Here is a 24,746-nt window from a genome sequence, read left to right as displayed (position 1 = left end):
TCCATCATCAGACAAGAGGTAGCCTCAATTTATTTACTGAGGTAGCCTCAGTAAATAAATGGATCATATCTAAATGAGCAGTAAGCAGTGTTTGGAAGAAAAACTTGTGATAGAAACGTCTTTTGTTATGCAACAATAAACTCCTATTTGTAGGTAGCATAGGCCGAATTCATTAATCGCATAAAGAAGTGGGGTACTGTTAGTTTATTAGTTATATTAGGTTTATTCCTTTTAAAAACTTTTTTACACGTTTCTTTCTGATGAATTTTGTTTCAACATTCTTTTCGTAATTTCCATTAAGAGGGCACTGTCAGGCTGTATTTCATGGTCCTGGTTCAAAGGGCTTCTTCCTTTAGTTTTGGTTCTTAATTGTTAATCAGTAGTGATCAAAGTTGTAGCATAGAACTGATGCTCAAGCTAAGTCTATTAAGGTTTAGAGATTATTGAAATGCTATGTCCTTAGGGTGTTTCCATTCACTGAGGCTTTCTGGTTTAAGCTGAGATCAAAACCTTGCAGATGATGGGTGGGTGTGGAGTCAGGTAGCTCCGAAGGATAGTTTGGTATGGCTGTTAAAGAATGTGTGGGGACATTCAGCAGTCTGTCTGGAGGGAGTCTGAATTTGTCATTTCACCTCTGTGAGCATTTCTGAAGCCAGTTTATTACATATTTTTTTTCATTTGTGATCATTGTTCCTTCAAAATGGCTTTTATGAAATTTACTTTCTTAATTGCGGCCCAATAAAAATGCCTTCTTTGGGTTTTCTGCAGATAAACTTGGAAACTGATTACAAATATACATGTACATATAGAAAGCAATTACTATCCTTGTTTAAAACTTTTAACCTAATGTTTGACCTAATGCAATATGAAGTGAAGGCAATAGATTTGTTGGGTCCCCCAGACTTGCAGATCCAATACTTTTTAAACCCAGTATATAGCCACCACTGCTCTCTTGACTGATGCTGACTTTATGTTTTGCTATCTTCTCACATATGAATCATGGAATTTTAGTATAACCTGACTGCTGACTCTCCAACATACATACAATTCCTGCATATTTAATTTTATTAAGAAGTTTGAAGTTTTCATGCTGCAAGCAGCCCCAAAACTAACAGACTTTTAATTATCGAAAGAAAATACATGTTGAGCACTATTAAGTGGTGGGACCTCCCATTTTGAAGGCTATTTCACATTTTTCATAAATATATCAATATTTTAGAGATGACATTGATTTTTAGCTTTTTTTTGTGTTTATGAAGTAGTGGTTATATGCAATTTGAAAGCCAGCACACTTATTGTACTATGCTTGTTTTTTTTTTTGGGACCTTTAATCTTGTTTTGCTTATTTTTAAGGGTTGAAGAAAAAAATAAAAAAAAATTTTAAACAGGTTTATTAAATTAAACAAAACATATCTTGAGTGCTATGGTATAAACGTGATAATTGTAGTACATATTAACATAATAATAATACAATACAATACAATTTTATTCATCAAACTGGAACATAACATAATCTTATCAACAAGTTGGGTCATTGTAACATGTAATTCAAATAAATACAAAGAAAATATGGGCAACCTCCATATAAAAATAAAGGGGGGGGGAAGGATTTCAAATATTTGTTTAAGCCACACTGAGAGCAAGAAAAAAAATGCTGCCATTAATGAAACTTATTGATGCCATGGTGAACACACACACACACACACACACACACACACACACACACACACACACACACACACACACACACACACACACACACACACACACACACACACACACACACATTCAAAGAGAAAGATCTCTATTAAAAAAAAAAAGATTTATGTAAAAAAAACTGCATAAGTAACATTCCTAGAATTTACTCTCTACCATCTCTTTCCCAAAGCAAGAAGAAGGAGAAAGGTAATATAAGGATTTATTCCTTCTTGGGATCTTAAAAAAAATTGTATAGGTGAGAAAGTTTAATCAGAAAATGCTACAGCCCTTAAAATATGCATAGCACTTTATAAGATTGACCACAGGACCAGAAGAAAAGATCATTAAAAGGAGAATGGTACTATAAGTAGAAATGTTATTATGGGAGTTCATAAGTATAAGACAAATCACAATTACAGTGAAGAAAATTGAAAATATTAATACGAAAGTAAATGTTTATGCATATTTACAGATTTTCTGGAATAAATTCTACATATTTTTGGAAAAAAGAGCAAAATTGAGTTTGTCCATTTTATTAAAAAAAAAAAAAAATGAACACAAAAATATGAACATTTTAAATAAATATTTTGCCACATACAAATTATATTATATTAGTGAAAAAACAAAAAGTGGTAAAAACCAGATGCCTTTACAACACTCAACTTTTCTGAACCATAACGGTTCAGAAAATGTGGGTGTCATATGGGAATAAGAATTTTTTTTTTTTACAAAATGATATTATTTGACACTGAAGATTAATACCATTCTTCAGATCTTAATTATTGATACTAGCACAGTCAGTGCTTTATAATAGCATTTGAAATTTTGCCAAGGCACAATAAAGGGGAGCTTTATCATTCAAATTGACATTGGAAAGACTGTATAAGACTCGAGGAGAAGAATTTTTACCATCATGGTTTGTACTTCTTAACAGAAGAGACTGTTTTAGTTTCAGTTTTGCCAGTTTGATAAATTTGCAGAACAGAGTCAACAGTTAATTGATAATAATGGGTCAGAGTGCATTTTTTTTTTCCTTTTCCTCTTGATTATAGAGGTATTCTTTTTTGTGATATATTTGAGGTCAGAATTTTTTTTTTTTTTTTTTTTTTTTTTAACATTCTTATTAGTGGAGGATATATTCAGAAGGATAAGATTTACAAAAAAAGGGCAAGAACAAGATTCACAGGGAATAAACTACATTATTATCTCTTAGGATGCATATAACAAGATAGCATTACCGGGATTATTTTACTTTCTATTGAATATCCATTATAAATTAAAAATTGTTAAAATTTACAAAAATAACTTTAAAACTTTCTGGTAAAGAAGCCATCCTTAATCCCTTCCAAAGTTTTTGCATATTCATTTTAAGCTCTTACCCCACTGGGTGGTCTCCATCCACATCCTGGGAGCGGTAATCCATCAGGACCAAGAGGACATGGTGCATCTAAACCTGGTACTCCCTGAGTTTAGAAAAACAGTAGTTGTTTATTAAGTTATTTTGCATATTTATTTATATTTCAAAACAAAATAACAGTTTCAGTATTAGGGAAGTTAAATATCTGAGAAAGTTTACAAACTGTGCTAGGGAAAGCAAAAATAAAGTTGTTTTATGCATATAAGATTTTTCAGATTTTAAACTATTAGACTGGCATGGAATTTAGGAGGAAAAATAAAAAAACAGAAATCAAAAGGTATTGAACAGCAGCAGATATTTCTAAGCAATTGTCTAAGATGTTGCAATAAATCTATATATATATATATATTATTAAGTTAAATAGTATAAAAATAATGAAGGCTTTTAAAAAAGGCTAATTACTATAACAAACATTGATTAATAATGTATACTTATATATATTATTACATTACCATAAATTTAGTAAACTGGAGGGCAGTGTAACTGATGAGTTATGACTAAATGCAACTAAATTAGAGATAATTAAATTAAAGATAACTATGCAAAACAACATATGGAAAATTCCTCTGCATCCCTTCTATTGGCAGAAGTAATTTATTCAGCATATTAATGTAGCAATAAAGTTACTGATTTATTACCTTAATTGTTACATCAGTGTGGTGAACACTATTATACTACCAAACTAATTCACCTACTGATGCAACAATTACAGGTTACACTTGGCAAGCTGTGATTTTGCTGCCCAAATAATAAGATACCCTGATACTACAAAATAAAATAAAATCATAAAAATTGAAAAACAAACTACCTCTGGCAGAAGGATATATACCCAAATATACTGTCATTTGGTTTATTTTAATGACCTTTATTATAAATGATTAACTAATTCATTTATGTTAATCTTGTTTATTATGATTTGCTTTTAATGGTCAATTTGCATTTTGTTTTGTTCATTTTAAACTATAGAGGACAATGGCCATGTATATGTTATGTTTGTATATTTTTTAGTTCAGTTTTTTATTACTGAATAGTAGTCAGTATCTGAAACATGCACCCTTTAGAATTCACAAATGCTGATGTTCCATAAATAATGGCTCATGTGGGTTCCCTGTCTTTATTTTATTTATTGTAGATATTATGCTCTCCCTTTGGTGGGTGTGTCCTTGGGCTGGGGGTCATGAATTTGTACTGCTGAAGGTGGGTGTCACTTTAGTTTGTTCTTTAATTTTTATGATTTTATTTACTATTCTTGTTGGGTATCTTGACACTCAGGCAGCAGAATTGCACTTTGTCAAGTATAACTTAGCATGGTAAAATTCTGCTACTTATATGCTAAATATGCTGTCTTAATTGTTGCATTAGTTGTTGAACCAGTTCAGTGGTATATTAGTGTTCCTTTTTCTGTGTAGATGGCACCTCCATAGCCAGGTGGGCAAGGAGCAGCAGTGCGTAGCACACGCTTCTTGATTAGACCGGGGTTCGAGCCCGTGACCACCAAATACGGAGGATGCGGAAAGGTCAGGGAATGACCACTGCATATCCCTGGAGCAATATGGCCTAAGTTGCTAATGCTCCTAAAAAAATCTAACTAACAAAATAACAAAAAATAACTGTGTAGATTTGAAGTTCTCACATTATGAGGATCATGTTGACTTATGGAAGGGTAAACTGGATTAGGATTTGGAATATATTATCCAAAGAATTCAGAAGGTGCTTACTGAAAAAAACAAAATATTTCCAAAATACATTTATACAAAGTGACATTAAAAAGGGGTTTTGCAATGTCAGGGCAGTAGTTGGTCAATATGATTCACTTCTCGTAGTTAATCTGGCTGACTGAGTGCTTTAAAGTGTGTCATCTGATTGTAAGCATTCCAACCATGGTGAATATAACTGGAAAGTGATCACTCCAAAGAAGGTTTCATCTACTTCCCACGTAAACAATGGGAGAAGGGAAGGGGAAGACAAATTAATGGCCTTGAATGTATGTTTTGGTCCTTGTGTTCAAAAGGAAGAGGTCATTACAGTCAACCACATTCCCCAATGATCCATCTACTCCTTTTATCATCATCACCATCCCAAGAAGTATTGTGCCCATTGAAGTTGCCCAGAATGACTAACTTATCTCTCAGCTGCCACAGAGGTGGCTGCTATCAGATTAGTTCAGTTATTCTTGGGTTGGTTATTTTAGAGTTTTATGGCACATGTTATTCTTGGGAAATGTCTGGTGGGTAATCCCTGATGGAATAGGCAGTTAGGCAGTGAGCCTTACTGCAATATAAATTGAAATCACTTTTATGGTAGCTGTAAGTGGAATCTGATAAATGGAGGTATGATTGCCCACAACAATGGTGACTCCTCCACGAATAGAAGTCATTCCATTTTATCTAAATGTGTATGCATTTCTTGAGAATTTTACGTTGCCTTTAGATACATCTCCTGTAAATAGAAGCAGATTGTTTCATGCTTAAACAGGAGAGCTTTTACATCGTCAAAGTTCTCGCAAATTCCGTGACAGTTCCGCTGATTATATTTTGCCATTTAAATTTTAAGTTTGGTGTGTCTGTTATTTAACTTTTGCAGTTCTGATGACTTGGTATTATCTTTCTTGGGAAGTACTGGCATTGGCCTTCGTCCATTTCTCCCTCAACAAAATTTTCCAGGATTGGCTTGTTAGGTATAGGTATGTCTTTAATATCTTGAACTAATGAGACATATGGCAGAGAAGAAAAATGCTTGGGATACATATAAATTAACACGTGACACAGAAGACTACGATAGATATAAGTTGATCTGTAACCAAATTACAAAGGAGATTAGGCAGGCAAAGGCAGATTACGAGAAATCTTTGGCAAGGGATGCAAAGAAAAACAGCAAAGAGTTCTTTACTTATGTAAATTCTAGAAGGAAGGGGATGAATCAGATTGGTCCACTTGATATCGATGGTTCAACTGTTGATGATCCTGCTCAGGTAGCTAACAAACTAAATGAATATTTTGCATCGACATTCACACATGAGGAGTTATTCAGTGAGCGGAATGCCAGAGGTGTATTCAACTCTGGCAGTAAGCTAGATAATCTTGTAATAACTGAGAGTAAAGTGGAGGAGAAATTGTTGAAGATAAACACAAGAAAGGCACCTGGGGTGGATGGGATCTATCCAGTTATATTAAAGGAGGCAGCAAAGGAAGTAAGCAAACCCTTAGCCATAATTATGAGAGCTTCCTTGGACTCAGGGGAGGTACCCATAGACTGGAGATGTGAAAATGCGACCCCAATTCACAAAGGAGGATCAAAGGCTGACACAAGTAATTATAGACCTGTGAGTTTAACTTCTGTTCCAGGAAAATTAATGGAGGCACTGGTTAAAGAAGTACTGCAGGATCATCTAGACAAGACTTCAGTTATAGCTCGGACACAGCATGGTTTTGTTAAGAGGAAGTCTTGCCTGTCGAATTTGATTGGATACTATGATGCAGTCACAAAAGAACTGGATGCAGGGAATAACTTTGATATTATATATTTGGATCTTAGAAAGGCTTTTGATACTGTTGCACATGGAAGACTGCTGCACAAATTGGAGCAGTGTGGCATTGGAGGCAAATTGCTGCTATGGATAAAGGGGTGGTTGAGGGGGAAAAGACAGAGAGTGGTAATCAATGGACACTGCTCATTGTGGACTAATGTTATCAGTGGAGTCCCTCAGTGTTCAGTGTTGGGTCCATTATTGTTTTCTGTATTTATAAATAATATTGATGATAGTATATCAAGCTTAATGTCCAAGTTTGTAGACGATACAAAAGTTGGCAGGGTTGTTACGGACACTACTGACGCTATGCTGCTGCAATAGGATCTGGAAAGGTTGAGCAGATGGGCTGAGAGGTGGCAAATGAAGTTTAACATTGACAAATGTAAAGTACTACATATGGGAAACAGCAATCCCAGAGCAACGTATCAACTCTGTGGTACTACACTGACAGTGGTAGAGAATGAAAAGGACCTGGGGGTAATTGTGCAGGCAGATATGAAGTTCTCTGAGCAGTGTAGATGGTCTGCAAGGGTAGCTCATGGTGTCTTATCAATGATATACAGGAATTTTTCTAGCAGGTATAAGGAGGTGATTATTCCCTTGTATAAGGCAATGGTCAGGCCACACCTTGAGTACTCTATACAGGTCTGGAGGGCTCATTTCAAGAAGGATGTAGAGCTGCTGGAACGAGTACAGAGAAGGGCAACAAGGTTAGTGAATGGAACAAAGGGTTGCTCTTATGAAGAAAGGCTTAAGTTTTGCAAATTACAATGTCTGGAGACTAGGCACCGGTGAGGTGATCTGATAGAGGTGTATAAAGCCTTGAATGGTTTGAGCATGCTCAATGCTGATGGGATTCTGCCTCTTGCTCAGATTAATCACCTGAGAGGGCATAAATTCAAATTGAGGAAAGACAGATGTAGGATAGATGTCCGGAAATTTGCCTTTTGCCAGCGGGTAGTTGGTTGGTGGAACAGACTTCCAACCCTTGTTGTGGAAGTTGATAGCCTAAATAAATTTAAGGCTCAGCTGGACAAGTATTTCGAACGAATGGAGGGGTGAAGTGGAAGTTTTTTTTTTTTTTTTTTCTTCTGGCTGATGCTGCATAAGCTTGCTTTCTTGCATGATATGCCTCTACTAATGCTATCTAAATGTGTATGCGTTTCTTGAGAATTTTACGTTGCCTTTAGATACATCTCCTGTAAATAGAGGCAGATTGTTTCATGCTTAAACAGGAGAGCCTTTACATCGTCAAAGTTCTGGCAAACTCTGTGACAGTTCTGCTGATTATATTTTGCCATTTAAATTTTAAGTTTGGTGGGTCTGTCATCTAACTTTCGAAGCTCTGATGACTTGGTATTATCTTTCTTGGGAAGAACTGGCATTGGCCTTTGTCCATTTCTCCCTCAACAAAATTTTCCAGGATTGGCTTGTTAGGTATGTCTTTAATATCTAATTCTATTTGTTCTTGACTCATAAGTGGTTCTGATTTCTTTGATAGATTTTTTTTATTTTTGTTTTTGTAGAGGTGGTGCTATAGGAGGTACTGAAATGGGAGTAATAGCTGTCAAATTTTTTTACTGGCTTCTGAGAACTCAAAAGGTAGCATGCAATGGAATGGAATGACTTTTCAGATGGCATAGTTATTTCAGTCTGTGCTTCTATAGAATAGTTCTCTGCGACTATCTAAGCATACTAAAGGATTCTTGCTTTAGCTTTACTAGTTTTCTCACTTTCTGATACAAATGTTAAATTCTGTATTGTATTGTTATTTCTGGCACAAGGGCTACTAGGGCCATATTGCACCTTTCTGTATTATATATGTGGATTTCTTTTTCCTCTTTCCACAACTGACATGCTGATCAAATCTCTTGCTAGCCAGAGCAAGAATATTTGTTTGTTTGTTATTTGGTTTTTAGGAACATTAGCAACTAAGGCCATATTGCTCCGGGATATGCGGTGGTCATTCCCTGACCTTTCCGCATCCTCCGTATTTGGTGGTGACGGGCTCGAACCCCGGTCTAATCAAGAAGCGTGTGCTACGCACTGCTGCTCCTTCCCACCTGGCTACGGAGGCGCCTAGCAAGAATATATGTGGACTGGTCTTTGCATAGGGTGTGGGACCTCTTGTCCCTACACACTATTGCTGCAAGGCCTTTGGCCATATGGCAAGACATTGTAAGAGTGTATCTTCTGTGATGGGCAAGACCATTCTTTTAAGGATTGTTCAAAAACTGGAGATCTTACTAGATGTGTGAACTACTGGAGGAAGACGCTCCCCTCAGAGCATGCTATGGTTGACAGATCCTGTCCTGATTTCGATCAAGCCCTAGATGTGGTTAGACGAAGGACAGATTATGGATAAAGGTATTCACTGTGTAGCTTTCTGGGGGTTGAGGTGACCCAACATACCATCTAAAAGTAAGTGACAGCATAGCCAGTAAGTTTTGTTAATTGATGCTGACACAGTACCCCAGAGGCCATTGCTCGGCATACCCAAGACCCTGTTATGAATGTGTCATCCCATAAATGTGTGTTTAGAGGTTCTCAGCCCTGTGCAACAGTGATCAGATCACAATCATATAATGATGTCTTCATTATAGGTTTAAATTTCTCTAACTCATTAAGTTTAATTTTGAAATTTTTGAGACCCTTGACAGTAGTGACCTACCTCCTCGTGGTGGGGATGGAAATTTGTGGTGAGGGTGTGATGCCCTATACCCACCGCAAGGCTAAAGGTTGATCTCAGTTGATCAAATCTTTATTTTAGTTTTAATTTAAGTTGACCTGAAGTGGGGGTCTCTGTTTATATTTATATTACCAACTGATTTGTTTGTGTTATGATACTATAAGCAGATGGGATTGTCACATATATACGAAAGCATGGGATGTGACTAAGAATATCAGCTCACTTAAATGAAATGATATGAAAAAAAAATGATGGGTGCACAATGAGACCAAAGCATGTTCATGTTGAACAATTTTTAGTCGTACAGCCTTTGGTACCACTTGAGCATAGACAAAAAAAAAAAAAAGAAGAAGAAAAAAGCTCATGAAGGGCCATATGCAAATGTAAATATTGCTGACATTTAAAAATTTATTGTTCTGGGTTTGGTATGTATGGCCTTTACTGTGTTATGAAGATTGCACAGTAAGGCTGTGATGGAATTAAGTGATGTTGAGAGTTAAAGGTAATAATGAAGTTTCTGGTTAGACTCCGATTTACTTCCTTCTGGCAGCTGTTACTCCCTTAGGTTTTAGTTTGGGGGTAAATTTCATCCCGTGAAACATCAAAGAGGTCCACTCTGAAATAACACCGCATGATTAATTTTTTACATAGTGATTGATATTAAGAGGCTTCAGAACGAGGCCTTTTAACTAATTTAAGTGAACCTGCCAATCTCTCTAAACCTTCCTGCATAAAGAAGGGTGGCATCTCTCCAATACATTTGACATTGTTTTGAAAGATAGCCTAGAATAATCAGGAATCTAGGTATAGGCTCTGATGCTGCTTATGTTTTGGGTCTCTTTTCTGTTGTTGTTGCTGTTTGGTTTTTAGGAGCATTAGCAACTAAGGCCATATTGCTCCAGGAATATGCGGTGGTCATTCCCTTGACCTTTCTGCATCCTCCGTATTTGGTGGTGACGGGCTCGAACCCCGGTCTAATCAAGAAGCGTGTGCTACGCACTGCTGCTCCTTCCCACCTGGCTACGGAGGCGCCTTTTTCTCTTTTCTGTGGTGATGTTCGACTTAAGGTCATAGTTTTCTGATAGGGACCTTGTTAGGGGTCTCAGTAGGAGAATTTACAGTATCAGGGTTCATAGGTGTTTTAATTTGGTTTGGTATCTGGCTGCTCGTCCACCACCGTGCCCAAGGAAACACCCGCTATCCAGCAATCGATAAATGCACTCAGAAGTGGATTCCAGAGCTACCTAAGCACTATACCTGTTCCTTGACCAGATTGGATTCTGTCCTTTGAACCATGAGAACATTGGGTATTGCATCAGCATGGTTGATTCTTGTAGGCAAGACTACTAGCTGCTTGATCCTGGGTGAGCCATCCCAGGATCTTCTGTCTTGTCGAAGCAGAGGGCAGAGTGATGTGTTGAAGCTAGATCCTTCAACCACTAGGACCACCCTTTCTGAATTTCCATGGGTTGTAGTGTGCAGCACACATGCTAAATTCCTATGGTGTTAGCCTAGAACCTTGGCTGTGGGCTTTGGATGCCACATGCAAACTGGGAGGTCCTCCACCACTATTAAATACAAGTGCCCAAATTGAGGAGCAATAACTAGGTTTACTAATTTCGCTCAATCAATCTAAAAAAAATTGAAATTATTCAAATGAACTGGAGGAAAAATATATATGAAAACAATCAAAACAGTGAAGATAAACAGTTAACCCTTACAGCCAGAGTTTTAACACAAGAAAAGTGACTTAAAAGAAAATGACTAACCACTCCTGTGAATCTTCAATTAATGTATAGCAGAAAAGAAAAAACAATCAAGGTTAGACAACAGAGATAAATTGCAACTGTCTTTTAACCATGTCTCAACACAAGTGACCACCTGAAATTCTACTGAGGAAAGTAAATCAATCAAGATGTGCAGCTTAATTTTCAAAATTACTCTTCCTCTGTCTAACAAAGTGGATGCAAAATATTAGTCTTTAGCAATTAACAGCACTTAAAAACCTTACTAGAATCAAGCATTCCAAATACCTTAATGCTGCAAATAACAAGCCTAGGCAACAAATGAGGAATCCTAAAATAGATAAGAGTCAACTGGAGGAAGCAAATCGTTGTGCAACATAAACAGACGTGACATTGATAATGACAGCAAAGACAGAGGAAGTAAAATAAGCAGCAATCGTCCACTAGCATGCTACATAGAGTTGCTAATGTTGTATTAAAATTTTTTTACTCAGTATTACCTCCCTAATAACCCTCCAAAGACTGGTTGTGATAATTGTGGTCTGACACGACTGTACTGTTAAAAGAAACTTTTAACATCTCTTCTCAGTGAATGATGTTCTTATTTGACCATTTGTTTTTAACACTGTTTAACTGTTACTAAATTATCTGAACTTCTTTAAAAACGAATTTCCTCTAAAACAGATGATGTAACTCTGGAGATAAGAAGGCAGGCTTTTCTTTTAGCATGAAGGAGTGATTCCACATTTCGGTTATCAAGTGATGGCTTACTTGGATTGGGAATTGCTTATGCTGGTAAATACATCGACTGCTGAGATTTCTGGACCTAATCCCACTTAATAATTTTTGCAATCTTATGAAAGAGATGGCCAATAAAAACCAAAGTAAATACGAGAGGAACATCTTTGTTGGATTATGGATGTTGTTGCCATTTCTGTTTCTTACATATGCAGGCATCCCAAAATTCTGTAACAAGCAGTATCTTTGTTTGTAACAATTGAGGTTGGGCATTGAAAAACTGTGGTGGACACTTCAGGACACAGTGTATTTAATAAATATAGCAATAAATTCATCTGATTAATGCTCTTGTTCTTCTCCTTGTGTGCACCCTGAAATAGCCATAACTCTGCAATGGCCAAAAATAGGATCAATGGTATATTAGCATTTTTCTCAATTTCATCTCTGAAATAACCTACCAAAGTATGGCTAGCAAGTTGTGAAATGTCCTATGTGTGTGTGTGTGTGTGTGTGTGTGTGTGTGTGTGTGTGTGTGTGTGTGTGTGTGTGTGTGCAGTGGAGTGTTTCAGAAATTCCGGGATGTATTCTAGGGTCCCAGAAAAATACTGATTCTGCAGACTTACAGAACTATGGCTATTTGAATATTAAAAAATGGCCATGAATTTTGAATGGCAAAAATAATAAACATAATTAAAAGAAAAAGAGAATACTTAGTATGAATAAGCATTTTACTAGGTACATGTCTACTTGCTCTTATTTAGTTTTTTATTTCTTTATTTTTTTTTTACTATTCAAAACACCCTGGTCATTTTTAAAATTTCAAACAGCTATAATTCAGTAACGATTCAGAAAGTGTTTATGTGACTTTTTCTTATTTTTGATAATTGAATATGTCCCTGAATTTTTTGCACATATTTTTAAATGCCTTTTGTATGTGTACAGTAAACTTCCATTATAGCACTTTTGAAGGGACTGGCCCAAAAGAGCACTATAAGCAGGAACCTTACTTCACAGGATTGATCATGGGACAAGAGAAAGGAGTGCTAAAAGTGGGACTGCAAGAGAGAATGTTACAATGGTAGTTTATATATATATCACATTTTCTGGACCATAAGATGCACTTTTTTCTGGAAAAAGTTACCAAAAATTCCAATGTCTTATGGTCTAAAGGTATACCAGGTTCACTCAGTGATGTTTTTTATCTCTATCCACAGCTAGAGAAACAAAATGTCCAATGGCTCTTTTAGTCCATATAACAAGTAAAGGAGGGGGAAAAAAAAGGGAAGTTGTTGAATTAAAGAGAGCTGAAAATTCAGGAGGTCTTAGCCCACTGTAGCTATCAGACATCTCATTTAACAAACCCTTCAAAACTTAAATGAAATAAAATGCTATTATACTAATGATGGCATAAAAATTTTAAGATGTTTACTGAAGTCTTATCACATCAGTCTATGTTTAATAACAGATTAGCTACTTTTCAATTTTCTGCTGAAATTTGTCTTCAGATCTCTAAATAGTTATGGGCTGTTTACACTGGAACTGAATGCTATAGTCAGTTCTAGTGCAAATGAATTCACATGTTGCAAACTGTATTTTATTTCATTAACTTCTAATAATGATAAAACAGGTATAATCCCCATTTCAAATAATTAAACCCTTTAAAGCATTCATGAGCAAGGAATGAAGCAAGCAAATGAAGGCATCATATCCTAATCTGAAAGCAGTATGACTAATGCAACGACCAATAATTTCACAGATATATGAATGGAAAATTATTGTGGTATTGTGTGGTATTTATTGAAACAAGAGCAGTTCAAGTAAAATGGAATTGGCAATGACCTGGATGGCACTGAAGATGGCTTACTCGTTAAAGAATGTGAACGTTTAGACTATAACATTAGATCACAATGACAAGTGTGACAATAATGACAACAAGCTGATGTTTTGTTTGTTTGTTTGTTTAGCGTGCGCGCGCGCGCACACACACACACACACACATACACACACACACACACACACACACACTTAATTTAAACTAGAAGGCAAAAATAAACTAGTTCAGCTCATAACCAAACAGCTAAGTGTAGGTGTCTTTAATCCAGATATAGCACATATGCCCTAGAGGAGACAATTATTAAAAATTTTTATATATATATAAATAATTCCAATTATTATTTTTTCCAGTAAGCTGTTCAATTATATAGTAAACATATTGATCTGTGGCTAAAAATGTAACCAATTTCCTAGCCTAGCTGTTATTTGGAAACCACAATCAGAAATAGATAGTTTTGCTAATTATGTTTAGATATATTGACAAAATATACTGCTAATTATAAATAGCAACGTATGTTATTTATAACTGGTAGTATATATTTTTTATATTTGTATATATAAAATTTTTAAGAATTGTCGCTCCTAGGACATTTGCACTTTATCTGTATTCCAAGTACATATATTTAGCTCTTTGGTTATGAGCTTAACTGGTTTTTATTTGTCTTCTAGCTTAAATTAAATAAAAATATACAAGTGTGTTCACTTTATTCTCATTCTCTATATTCTCACTTTATATTATAAACTAAAAAGTGAGAATAATAAAAAGGAAAATTCTATTTAATGTAATATAAAAAGTAATATGGATGGATGTAAGAAGTATGGGGCATGAAATTATATCTTCCAGTATAATGCAGCTTAAAAAAAGTTTGAAGTGTGTGTTCCTTTTAGAAAATGTATTAGAGAAAGAATGCAATGTTCAGTGCACAGGTTGCCAAGCATAGAAGATGAAAATAGTAGGATGGAGGAAGAAAAGAAGGAAATAAAAGAGTAGGAATATGAAAATTATTTCAAATTCAAAAATTTACAATAAATTATACATTATAATTAAAGGGCATAAATTAATGCACAGGGAGGGTTAAGGTTTATGTAAGAAGCCAAAATATAGAAAAGTATAAAACTGAAGATTTTTCAAGGTCTAAAAGGATGGTGGTATACGAGGACTGGTACAAAAAGTAAAGCCACCTAATTTTTTGCTTTCAAATATGGTGCTGTAGAGCATTTTGTGTGTCACTGAGTGATCACTAGTGGTCTCCAGTTTCACCATACTTGAGTGGTGCTGTGATCGGTCTTGTGAGTGCAGTACACGAATAGTTCAAAATGGTGGATGTTACAGATATACATATCAAGCAAAGAGTAGTGATCGAATTTCTTACCAAGGAAGAAGTGATGCTTATCAAAACCCATACGCATCTCAAAATTGTTTATGGTGACAATACTGTAGATGTGAGTACAGTTAGATGTTGGGTATGACACTTTAAGATTGGAGAAAGTGACACTATTGACAAGCCCCGAAGCGGCTGGCCAGTAACATCAGTGATAACAGATAAGAATCGGATCGACGTGCTGATCAATGAGGACCACTGCATCACAACACGCGAATTGTGCGATGCAGTAGGTGTAGGGAAACCTGCTGTGATAATCATCTTGAAGGAACTAGGCTACAACAAGGTTTGCACCTGGTGGGTCCTGAAAATGCTGACACAAGAGCACAAAGAAGCCCAGAAAGTCATCTCTACGGAACTTCTCCAGCACTACGAGAGTGAAAGAGAGGTTCTTCTTTCACGCATAGTCACAGGTGATGAAACCTGGGTCCACCATTATGACTTTGAAATGAAGAGATAGTTGATGGCGTGGCACCATAAAAATTCGCCATGCAAGAAGAAGTTCAAAAGACTGCCTTCTGCTGGTAAAAGTCATGGCGACAGTGTTTTGGGGCAAACATGGGGTCTTGCTTGTGGACTTCTTGGAGTGTGGCACCACAATCAACTCAGATCGATACGTGAAAAAGTTGAAAGCCCCGCATCCTTAGAGTTCAATTGGACAAAAGCCATAATGAGGTTCTTCTTCTCCACAACAATGCATGATGAAGGCCATTGCAAAACTCGGGTGCACTGTTCTTCCTCACCCCTCTCATAACCTTTCAACTATCACTTCTTCAGCCCGCTGAAGGATGCACTTTGTGGAACTAATTTTGCAGACGACAACCAGCTCAAGCACAATGTTTATGAAGCCCTCTGGAGTTTTACAGGATTGGAATACAGCATCTGACTCAGAGATGGCAAAAGTGCATAGAAAATGTTGGTGACTTTGTGGAAAAATAACAATGTGTTTATTAATGATTGAGGATTAATTGATATAAATGGCATAGTTGTAGGAATTAAATTTTCTAACGAAAATAATGGGAGGCATTACTATCATGCCAATTCCCGCTCGTATTAAAATGATAGTGTACATTAATACCAGAAGGAATTAAAAGGGATGGACTATCAATAGCTGACATCTTCAGGGGATTACAACTATCGCAATCTGTTCTTACTTCCATGCCAATGTAGGCAATAAAGAGCCTACAATTTATTATGGGGAATGAATGTGGCTATATCATTTTAAATTATATTTAGAAAACATTTGAACCATGAAACAAATACAGAAAATTAATGCTGTTAATAGGGTTATAGGTAAGGCAAGGTGCTGTTCTCCCATGAACATAACTATCCCCATATATGAAAACAAAAACAATTAAATAAAAAATATATATAAAAATAAGAATAGAAAGAAAGAGAAGGACCAAAGCAACACTTAACCTCAGAGGAGTGAATACACCTCCAAGATTTATTTCATGGTTTAAATGTTTTCTAAATTTAATTAAATTAAAAATTAATCGGCAGTTTGCTAGTAAAGGAATTTAGCAAATCATCAACATTGGTAAGGATGATAGTCATAGTGATATGTAAATGATAATAGATTTTATTTCATTAAGTAATGATTAAAATACCTGAATATACAATATAACATGATGAGTCGAAATGAATAATAATATATCTCTATAATTGAAAAGTTTTATATGAGAATATCAAATAGTATAATGTAGTGTTGATAAGTGTAATGTAAAGGTAATTGCAAGCTATGCTGAACAATACTGAACAGTGGCAACCTGCAAAAGAAGGATTAGTAGTTGGGGCATGCTGGGGTGTAAGACCTGACCTCTTAATAGAGGGCCTTGGCATTGAAGTAGTAATTTATAAGTAAGAAGTATGTCATTAGTAGTACATAGGTGTAATGGTATTTGGTATGGGTAAGAGATTTTTTTTTTTTTTTTTGATTTGGTAGTTGTTGGCGCATCGGCTTCTGTGGCCATATTGCACCTCCAAGGTTTTTGCAGTACTTTGATCCAAGCCCGAGGCGGGAATCGAACCCGCGACCTTTGGGTTGCCGGGCAGGTACTTTACCCACTCGGCTAGCCCGGTCGGCATGGGTAAGAGAACAGACTTAAGGAATATGGAGAGTATATCAATTTATAAAAAGAGTGTGAAAATAATGGAAGAGTCAAAAAAAAAAAGTAACAGCAGCTTTGCCCTACAATAATTTAACAGCTGAGTGAATAGATGAATAAAGTTAAGATAGCATATAGAAAAAGTGAAAAAGGCAATGACGTACTTGGTCAAGCTGGGAGCATAACTACCCAGTCCTAAAGAGAGGAGCCCCAGCTTAGTGCAATTTTATGGAAAAATACATACATATTTGAATGCAAATGTGAAAAATTACATTTGAATCATAATTTAATATCCTGAATAAAACCAGCTAATAATAAAGTGAAAAGATGATACTAATGCAGCAATATATAAAAACAGGAATCCATGCATATAAGTGGTGCAAGTACACACAGAGACATATATGTAGTATATACATGTCTATACATGTATGTATAAACATATATGTATATTCTAGGCAGTGTAATATTCGGTCTATTTTCAATGGCATTGACCATGTCTGTTACTGGAATCTCCCCCCCCCTGAAAATTATCCCCCTCCAACACATATTCTGTATGTTCAGTGGTATTTCTATGAGCCCAATGTATTTTTCAATTGGATTGCAAGAACATTTGTGATTGGCCAACTGAGTGAATGCTTTGTCAGACATTGTTTTATTTGTGCCTTTGCATGGAGATGAGATAACTGCAGGATTATGCCACTATAGTAGCTTTGTGAAAATAGTTTAGTTTTAAATTTGAAAACATTACCTGCAATTTTTGGTAATTTTGAAACAAAGAAGTTTCAAAATCAGAATGAAAGTTGTAACTGCTACTTTCACCTTCACATGATAATTTTAAGTAAAATTCAAATTGCAAATCCAGAAACAATTGCTTTAAGAATGAATAGATACCATAAACAGTATCAAATCTTTCAACAGCAGAATTTGAATTTGTAAAACTGATTTTTATAATTTTGAGATATGATTACATAAAGATATAACACTGAGATATGATTACATAAAGATTTTATTAAATGGAGTTAAATAAAGTTGTAAGCTGCATTAACTATTAATTTTATAATTTTGTTGTTTTATGATATATAACTGCACTATATATAACAAATGTTAATATTTTAAAAAAAACATGGGTTTACAGAAAATTTATTACAGGAAGATGTTTTGCTAAAGTTATTATAAAGATGTTTTCACTGGTAAGATATTTCAATAAAGTAAGGTTTGCGATTTATGGGATATCATGAATATAATATTAGTGAGGGCATTATCAATAAATAATACAGGCACATGATAAAGGCACAATTTTCTTACTATGTTTAAATGATGAGACCACAATTAAAAAGAACTCATTAAATAAGAAAACTATATAATATGGAGATGAAATACAGTCAAGTAACATTAGATTACTGAGGAGAAAATGCCTTGCATTCAATATTATATATAAAATGGCAGTTACAGCAACTTGAAAGCAGAGCTGAAATATATTTAGGTAGCATGGGATGATTGGGAGTAGTGCAGTAACTAAATAAACAGAAATCTGAAAGTCCATGGCAAATATAATTTCACTTTTTTTGTAGTAAATATGCAGCTTATTATCATGTTTGTTTTGGTTTATAATACATATTATTTATAAGTTATTTTTCCTAGATATACAATTTCAGCAAATTAAATATTTTCTCTATAACACAAGCTACTTGAGAGCATGCAATAAGGCATTCAAGAACATGCAGAAGAGTGTTCTAGTGCAAAGAAATTTGCAAAAAATAAGTATAAAATTAAAAAAATAAAATTAAAGACATTTATTAGTAGTAATATCACCAAAGAAAGAATTTGTTTATTTAGCCAAACAGGTCAGGAATAAACCTAAGGAACCGCACCTGATCACCCTTGTCTCCCTTTTCTCCCCGCTTCCCAATTTTTCCTCGGGGTCCCTGAAATGGGATGCCAAGTTTTAGATAAGAGCAAGAAAGTAGCTCTGACTCTTGTTTGTTTCCTTTACTTTTTTTAAAAAAAAGTAGGAAAAGAAGTGCTTCTCTTAATTTCCAATTAATATATAAACAACTTATTTTTTTTTCTTTAAAAATACTGCTTTTGATGTTAGGTAAGATTCATTAACAGTGATTATGAAAATTAAGATATGAATGCAATAATGAGTGATCATGCAAGCAAAAGTACAAAATAATGGTGCAGACATAATCCCATGCTACCTCTCCATAACATAAATTGCTTGTTTAAATTATTCATAAAATTTTGCAGTGCACTGTATAAAAATGTAAATTACCAGTCCCAAAGGTTTTTTAAACTGTTGAAATAGGGTTTTTTTCTGCAGCATTACCAATACAATTTGCACATATTTTTGTAACAATTGATCCAGTATATCAGTGAAAACTGAATTACAATATTTCTAGGCACATTGCCACGTATACTGAAATAATTATCCTAACATTCAATACAATATAAATTAAAAGAATAACATTTAGTTGTCAAAAGAATGTCTTAATCAAATTCTTAATTTCTGTATAATAAAGTAAAATGTATAGAAAGGTGTCTGCACCTGGAGAGAAAAAGATATATCAAATTAAATTTGTTTTTATTCATTAACAAAACATTTCTTACACTATAGTTCTTCAACAATACTACGTCAGAATGATGAAGTTGGACATTATCAGAGATTTTAAGTAGGATGGCATTACATCCAATATGTGAGAATTATGGTATTGAATTTCATATTATAGAAGAATGAAGGCTTATTATTTATTACTAAATAACTAAGATGGGAAGCTTTCAAAGGATGGATATTTATGCAGTATTAGGAAATAGAAAAAATGCCCACAGCATTTAAAATAGCTCAGACAGGTCAATATGTAGATGCCTGTTTCTAGAGCTTGCAACTGACGGAAATGGATTTTGTCTGTAAGAATATTGCTATTACAACAAATTTGGGGTGCATTACTGTGTTAACTATATAATATTGGTGTAGATACACCATAGAATTCATAAAATTCTATGGTGTATCTACACCACTGACTCATAAAATTAAACTATGTATTTAGTCTTTAAGTACAGTATCATTCTGTTCACCATTTGGTATTTCTCATATTGTGGAAGTCACTTCATAACTGTGATAGCATGTTTGCATTACCAGGATACCTGCTCATCCACCAATGAAAAGCCAACAAGCTTTGAAACAGTGTCATCTGGGTGGTGGTGGTGGTGCCCACTGAGAATACGTAACAGTAGTCTTATCTATTAGAGAAGCATTACTTATTCGAAGTAGTACAGTACCTGGTATCTCATTGTGAAGGTAGCGACAATATGAGATATAATTAAAATGATGCCTTTACACTACATACATAGTTTAATTTTATGGGTTAACTATAGTGTATCTACACCGATATTATATAGTTAATTTAAACCCATATGGAATTATGCCTTGTGCATTTAGTCTTTAATTACTGTGTTAAATATACAATCACATTTATCAATCAATCACATTAACCATCTGCTCCCTCAAAAGATCAGTGCTGAGAACTTGGTATGAAAGTTTGGTTTTATGTTCAACGCAGAGACAAATAGTGGTTTTCGTCTCCAAGTTGGTTGTCAATAATTGTATTTGCTGATTTATTTTTAAATTGTATAGCATCATCTGAACAGGCAAATCTGTAAATAAACAAGGGCCCCTAGCACAGCGTCTTAAGGAGCCTCATTTACAATAGGGATCCACTCAGCGCAATGCCCCTTTGTAACAACTCTGTCTTCTATTAGTTAACTAACACTTAGTCAATATAGCAAGTTACCCTAATTTCATTTCTCCAACTGATGCACAAGATGTTTATGTTGTGACTGTCAAAATCTTTTCTAAAATCTAAGTAAATTATGTCATAATTATTCCTCGCATTCACGAGGAATAATTATGACTAAATGCAGACTTCCTTGATGTTGAAGTCTGCATTTAGTTGCCAGACTTTCTGAAAACTGCCCATAGCTTTTTCCCTCTATCTCACCATTGGAATTTTTGAAAGCTTGCTGTGAGAGTTAACCTTGTTTGGTTTTCTTCTCTGATAGTTTGGGAACATATTCTTCAGCATTCTTCTTTACAGTGTCTGGCATCTCTCCAGTAGCTCATCAGGTTTTCTACTGACCAGGTCAGTCACAGTGCATTTGTTACCTTTTGTCTCACATCCTGTACTTTCATTGTTTCTTTTAATATATAAGAGGAAAACAAGAGTTTTTGCAAAAAGTGTGTGTGTGTGTTTTTAACACTGTCTTCTATTAGTTAACTAATATTTAGTCGTTATTGTAGTAGTTTACCCTAATTTCGCTTCTACAACTAATGCACAAGCCATTTATGTTAGGACTGTCAAATTATTTTATAAAATCTCAGTAAATTATGTTTAAAGTCTTTGACTAGAAATAACTTTCTAGAAAAATAAATAAATTTGACTAGAAAGAAATTTCTTTGACTACAAATAAAATTTCATTGAAAATATATACAGTATATATTAAATACAAATATAGTAGTACCAGACTTTAAAAAACTACCCATGCGTTTTGTACAATATGCTTTCAAACATTAGCTTACCTAGGATTTTTTTGACTTTGGATTTTCTGTTTGACATTAACTGATTTTGATTGCTTCAAGAAAGATACTGTTGACTTTGCTCTCTTCAGAAATGATATTGTTTATAACAATACATTATATATAACAATACCTTGGATATAACAATATCCAAGGTATTGTTTATAACAATGGTCCTGCTATCTATACTTGGCTGTCGAGCTCATTTCCAATGCTTCACCAGAAAGATAAGATCTGAATTCAGTTTTTGTGTTTTTCACCTGGCTGAATACTTTTTTCAAATTCAGCACTGCTATGAGGAAAATGCCAAGCGCCTTGGGATAATTTTTTGTATTTAAAGCTTCCTTGTGCATTTGTCACTTCTCCAAAAAAGGAAATACTTATATCAGTTCTCCTTTCATAATAGCAGCATCTAGCAGGCAATTACACTGAAACTAACAGAACTGATGCTGCAAACATTACTTCATCTATTTTTTTTTATCTTTAACAATGCCAGCAAGCACTGAAAACTAGTTCAAATAATTTTTCAATGGAAATGCACCATGTTGTCATATGCAACAATAAAGTACTTCCTCACTGAACAAAAACAGAATTTCTCGTCTTGTTTTTAGACTGTTCACGACGTTGACTAAATAAGGATAATTTTTCTGATTTAGTCTGATATTGCACTATGTTGAATAAGTAATACTTCACCAGAAATGGAGAAGACTATTGTTACTTATTCTCGGCAGATACCACCACCCAGATGAAACCGTTTCAAGGGTTATTGGCCTATCATTGGTAGGCGGGTCCATCCACCAATGATAAATGCCATTTGGCAACTCTGATATTGTGGAGTTATACTTCATAACTGGGTTGGCATGATTTCAATACCAGGGTACCTACCCGTCCACTGATGATGGCCAATAAGCCTTGAAATGGTACTATCTGGGTGATGGTTTCTGTTGAGAATAGGTAACAATAGTCTTCTCCATTGAAGCATTACTTATTTGAGGTAGTGTAACATCATGGTAGTCACAATATGAGATACAATTAAATCGATGCCACTCATACTACTGTTGTATTTCACTATTACAAAGTATTGTGAAATATCACTGATAGTTTAACAGATTCAGGCAAATTGCAAAAATGTACAACACGAAGCCACATGTGGATTCTGAGATTGATTTGTTGGAAAATGAAGTTATAACAGTGCAAAAATCATACAGGGCATGACAGAAACAGATTAAGCTAAACATGATGAAGAAATTGGATTAAATTGAGATCCGAAAATTTCTCCTGTAGCAGCTAAAAATGCCCTAGATGCTCTATTCAATAGTCAGCAATGCAGTTTTTGTAAACGAGTGGAGCGAATATGCTGTGAAACACTGCATTCTTCATCTAAAGAGATGAAAATTGTGATTTTAAAAAATAATTAAATAATAAAATAAAATAATAAAAAGTAAGAAAATAATTCAAAATAAAAGCCTTTTTATGATTTCTGCTTCAATCAAGATTAACTTAATGGCTGGACTTGACAGCATGGTTAAAAGAGCCTCAACTGCAGTAATTCATCAAATCAATTAATATCGTAAATATGCTATGCTACACAAAAGCTCAAGTATATAAAAATACGTTAAAAGAGATTGATAAAAAATATATATACATAAAATAAATATTTACTTACCTTTATTATTTTCTATTCCTTAATATATGTATCAGATAGCTTAATTGAATGCCCATTAGCATTAGCATTAGTAGAGGCATATGATGCAAGAAAGCAAGCTTATGCAGCATCAGCCAAAAAAAAAAAAACAAAAAACAAACCCACTTCCATTTCACCCCTCCGTTCGTTCGAAATACCTGTCCAGCTGAGCCTTAAATTTATTTAGGCTATCAACTTCCACAACAAGGGATGGAAGTCTGTTCCACCAACCAACTACCTGCTGGCTAAAGGCAAATTTTTGCATATCTATCCTACATCTGTCTTTCCTCAATCTGAATTTATGTTCTCTCAGGTGATTATTCTGAGCAAGAGAAAGAATCGCATCGGCATTCGGCATGCTCAAACCATTCAAGGCTTTATACACCTCTATCAGATCACCTCGCCAGTGCCTAGTCTCCAGACACTGTAATTTGCAAAACTTAAGCTTTTCTTCGTAAGAGCAACCCTTTGTTCCATTCACTAATCTTGTTGCCCTTCTCTGTACTCGTTCCAGCAGTTCTACATTCTTTTTGAAATGAGGCCTCCAGACTTGTATACAGTATTCAAGGTGTGGCCTGACCACAAGGGAATAATCACCTCCTTATTTCTGCTAGAAAAATTCCTGTATGTCATTGACAAGACACCATGAGCTACTCTTGCAGCCCATGTGCACTGCTCAGAGAACTTCATATCTGCCTGCACAATTACCCCCAGGTCCTTTTCATTCTCTACCACTGTCAGTGTAGTACCACAGAGTTGATATGTTTCTCTGGGGTTGCTGTTTCTCATATGTAGTACTTTACATTTGTCAATGTTAAATTTCATTTTCCACCTCTCAGCCCATCTGCTCAACCTTTCCAGATCCTGTTGCAGCAGCATGGCAGCAGTAGTGTCCTTAACAACCCTGCCAACTTGGACATTATGCTTGATATACCATCATCAATATTATTTATAAATACAGAAAACAATAATAGACCCAACACTGAACCCTGAGGGACTCCACTGATAACATTAGTCCACGATGAGCAGTGTCCATTGATTACCACTCTCTGTCTTTTCCCCCTCAACCACCCCTTTATCCATAGCGGCAATTTGCTTCCAATGCCACACTGCTCCAATTTGTGCAGCAGTCTTCCATGTGCAACAGTATCAGAAGCCTTTCTAAGATCCAAATATATAATATCAAAGTTATTCCCTGCATCCAGATCTTTTGTGACTGCATCATAGTATCCAATGAAATTGGTCAGGCAAGACTTTCCCTTAACAAAACCATGCTGTGTCCGAGCTATAACTGAAGTGTTGTCTAGATGATCCTGCAGTGCTTCTTTAACCAGTGCCTCCATTAATTTT

General features: G+C 35.1%; 1 protein-coding gene across 1 annotated transcript in view; it reads right to left on the bottom strand.

Moving 5' to 3' along the window:
- Positions 1-24,746, bottom strand: part of LOC150081680 (uncharacterized) — an 833,960-nt gene that overhangs the window by 28,312 nt on the left and 780,902 nt on the right. The window contains exons 26-27 of the mRNA XM_090380284.1: positions 19,011-19,064; positions 3,078-3,161 (exon numbers count right to left, since the gene is read on the bottom strand). Coding sequence (XP_090236410.1) covers positions 3,078-3,161; positions 19,011-19,064 — 138 coding nt within the window. The remainder of the gene's footprint in view (positions 1-3,077; positions 3,162-19,010; positions 19,065-24,746) is intronic.

Source organism: Mastigoproctus giganteus, chromosome 8, assembly GCF_048544385.1.
Source record: "Mastigoproctus giganteus isolate SK-2022 chromosome 8, ASM4854438v1, whole genome shotgun sequence".
Classification (NCBI taxonomy): domain Eukaryota; kingdom Metazoa; phylum Arthropoda; class Arachnida; order Uropygi; family Thelyphonidae; genus Mastigoproctus; species Mastigoproctus giganteus.
The sequence above is the reverse complement of the archived record's forward strand: the minus strand, read 5'-3'. Positions and strand labels throughout refer to the sequence as shown.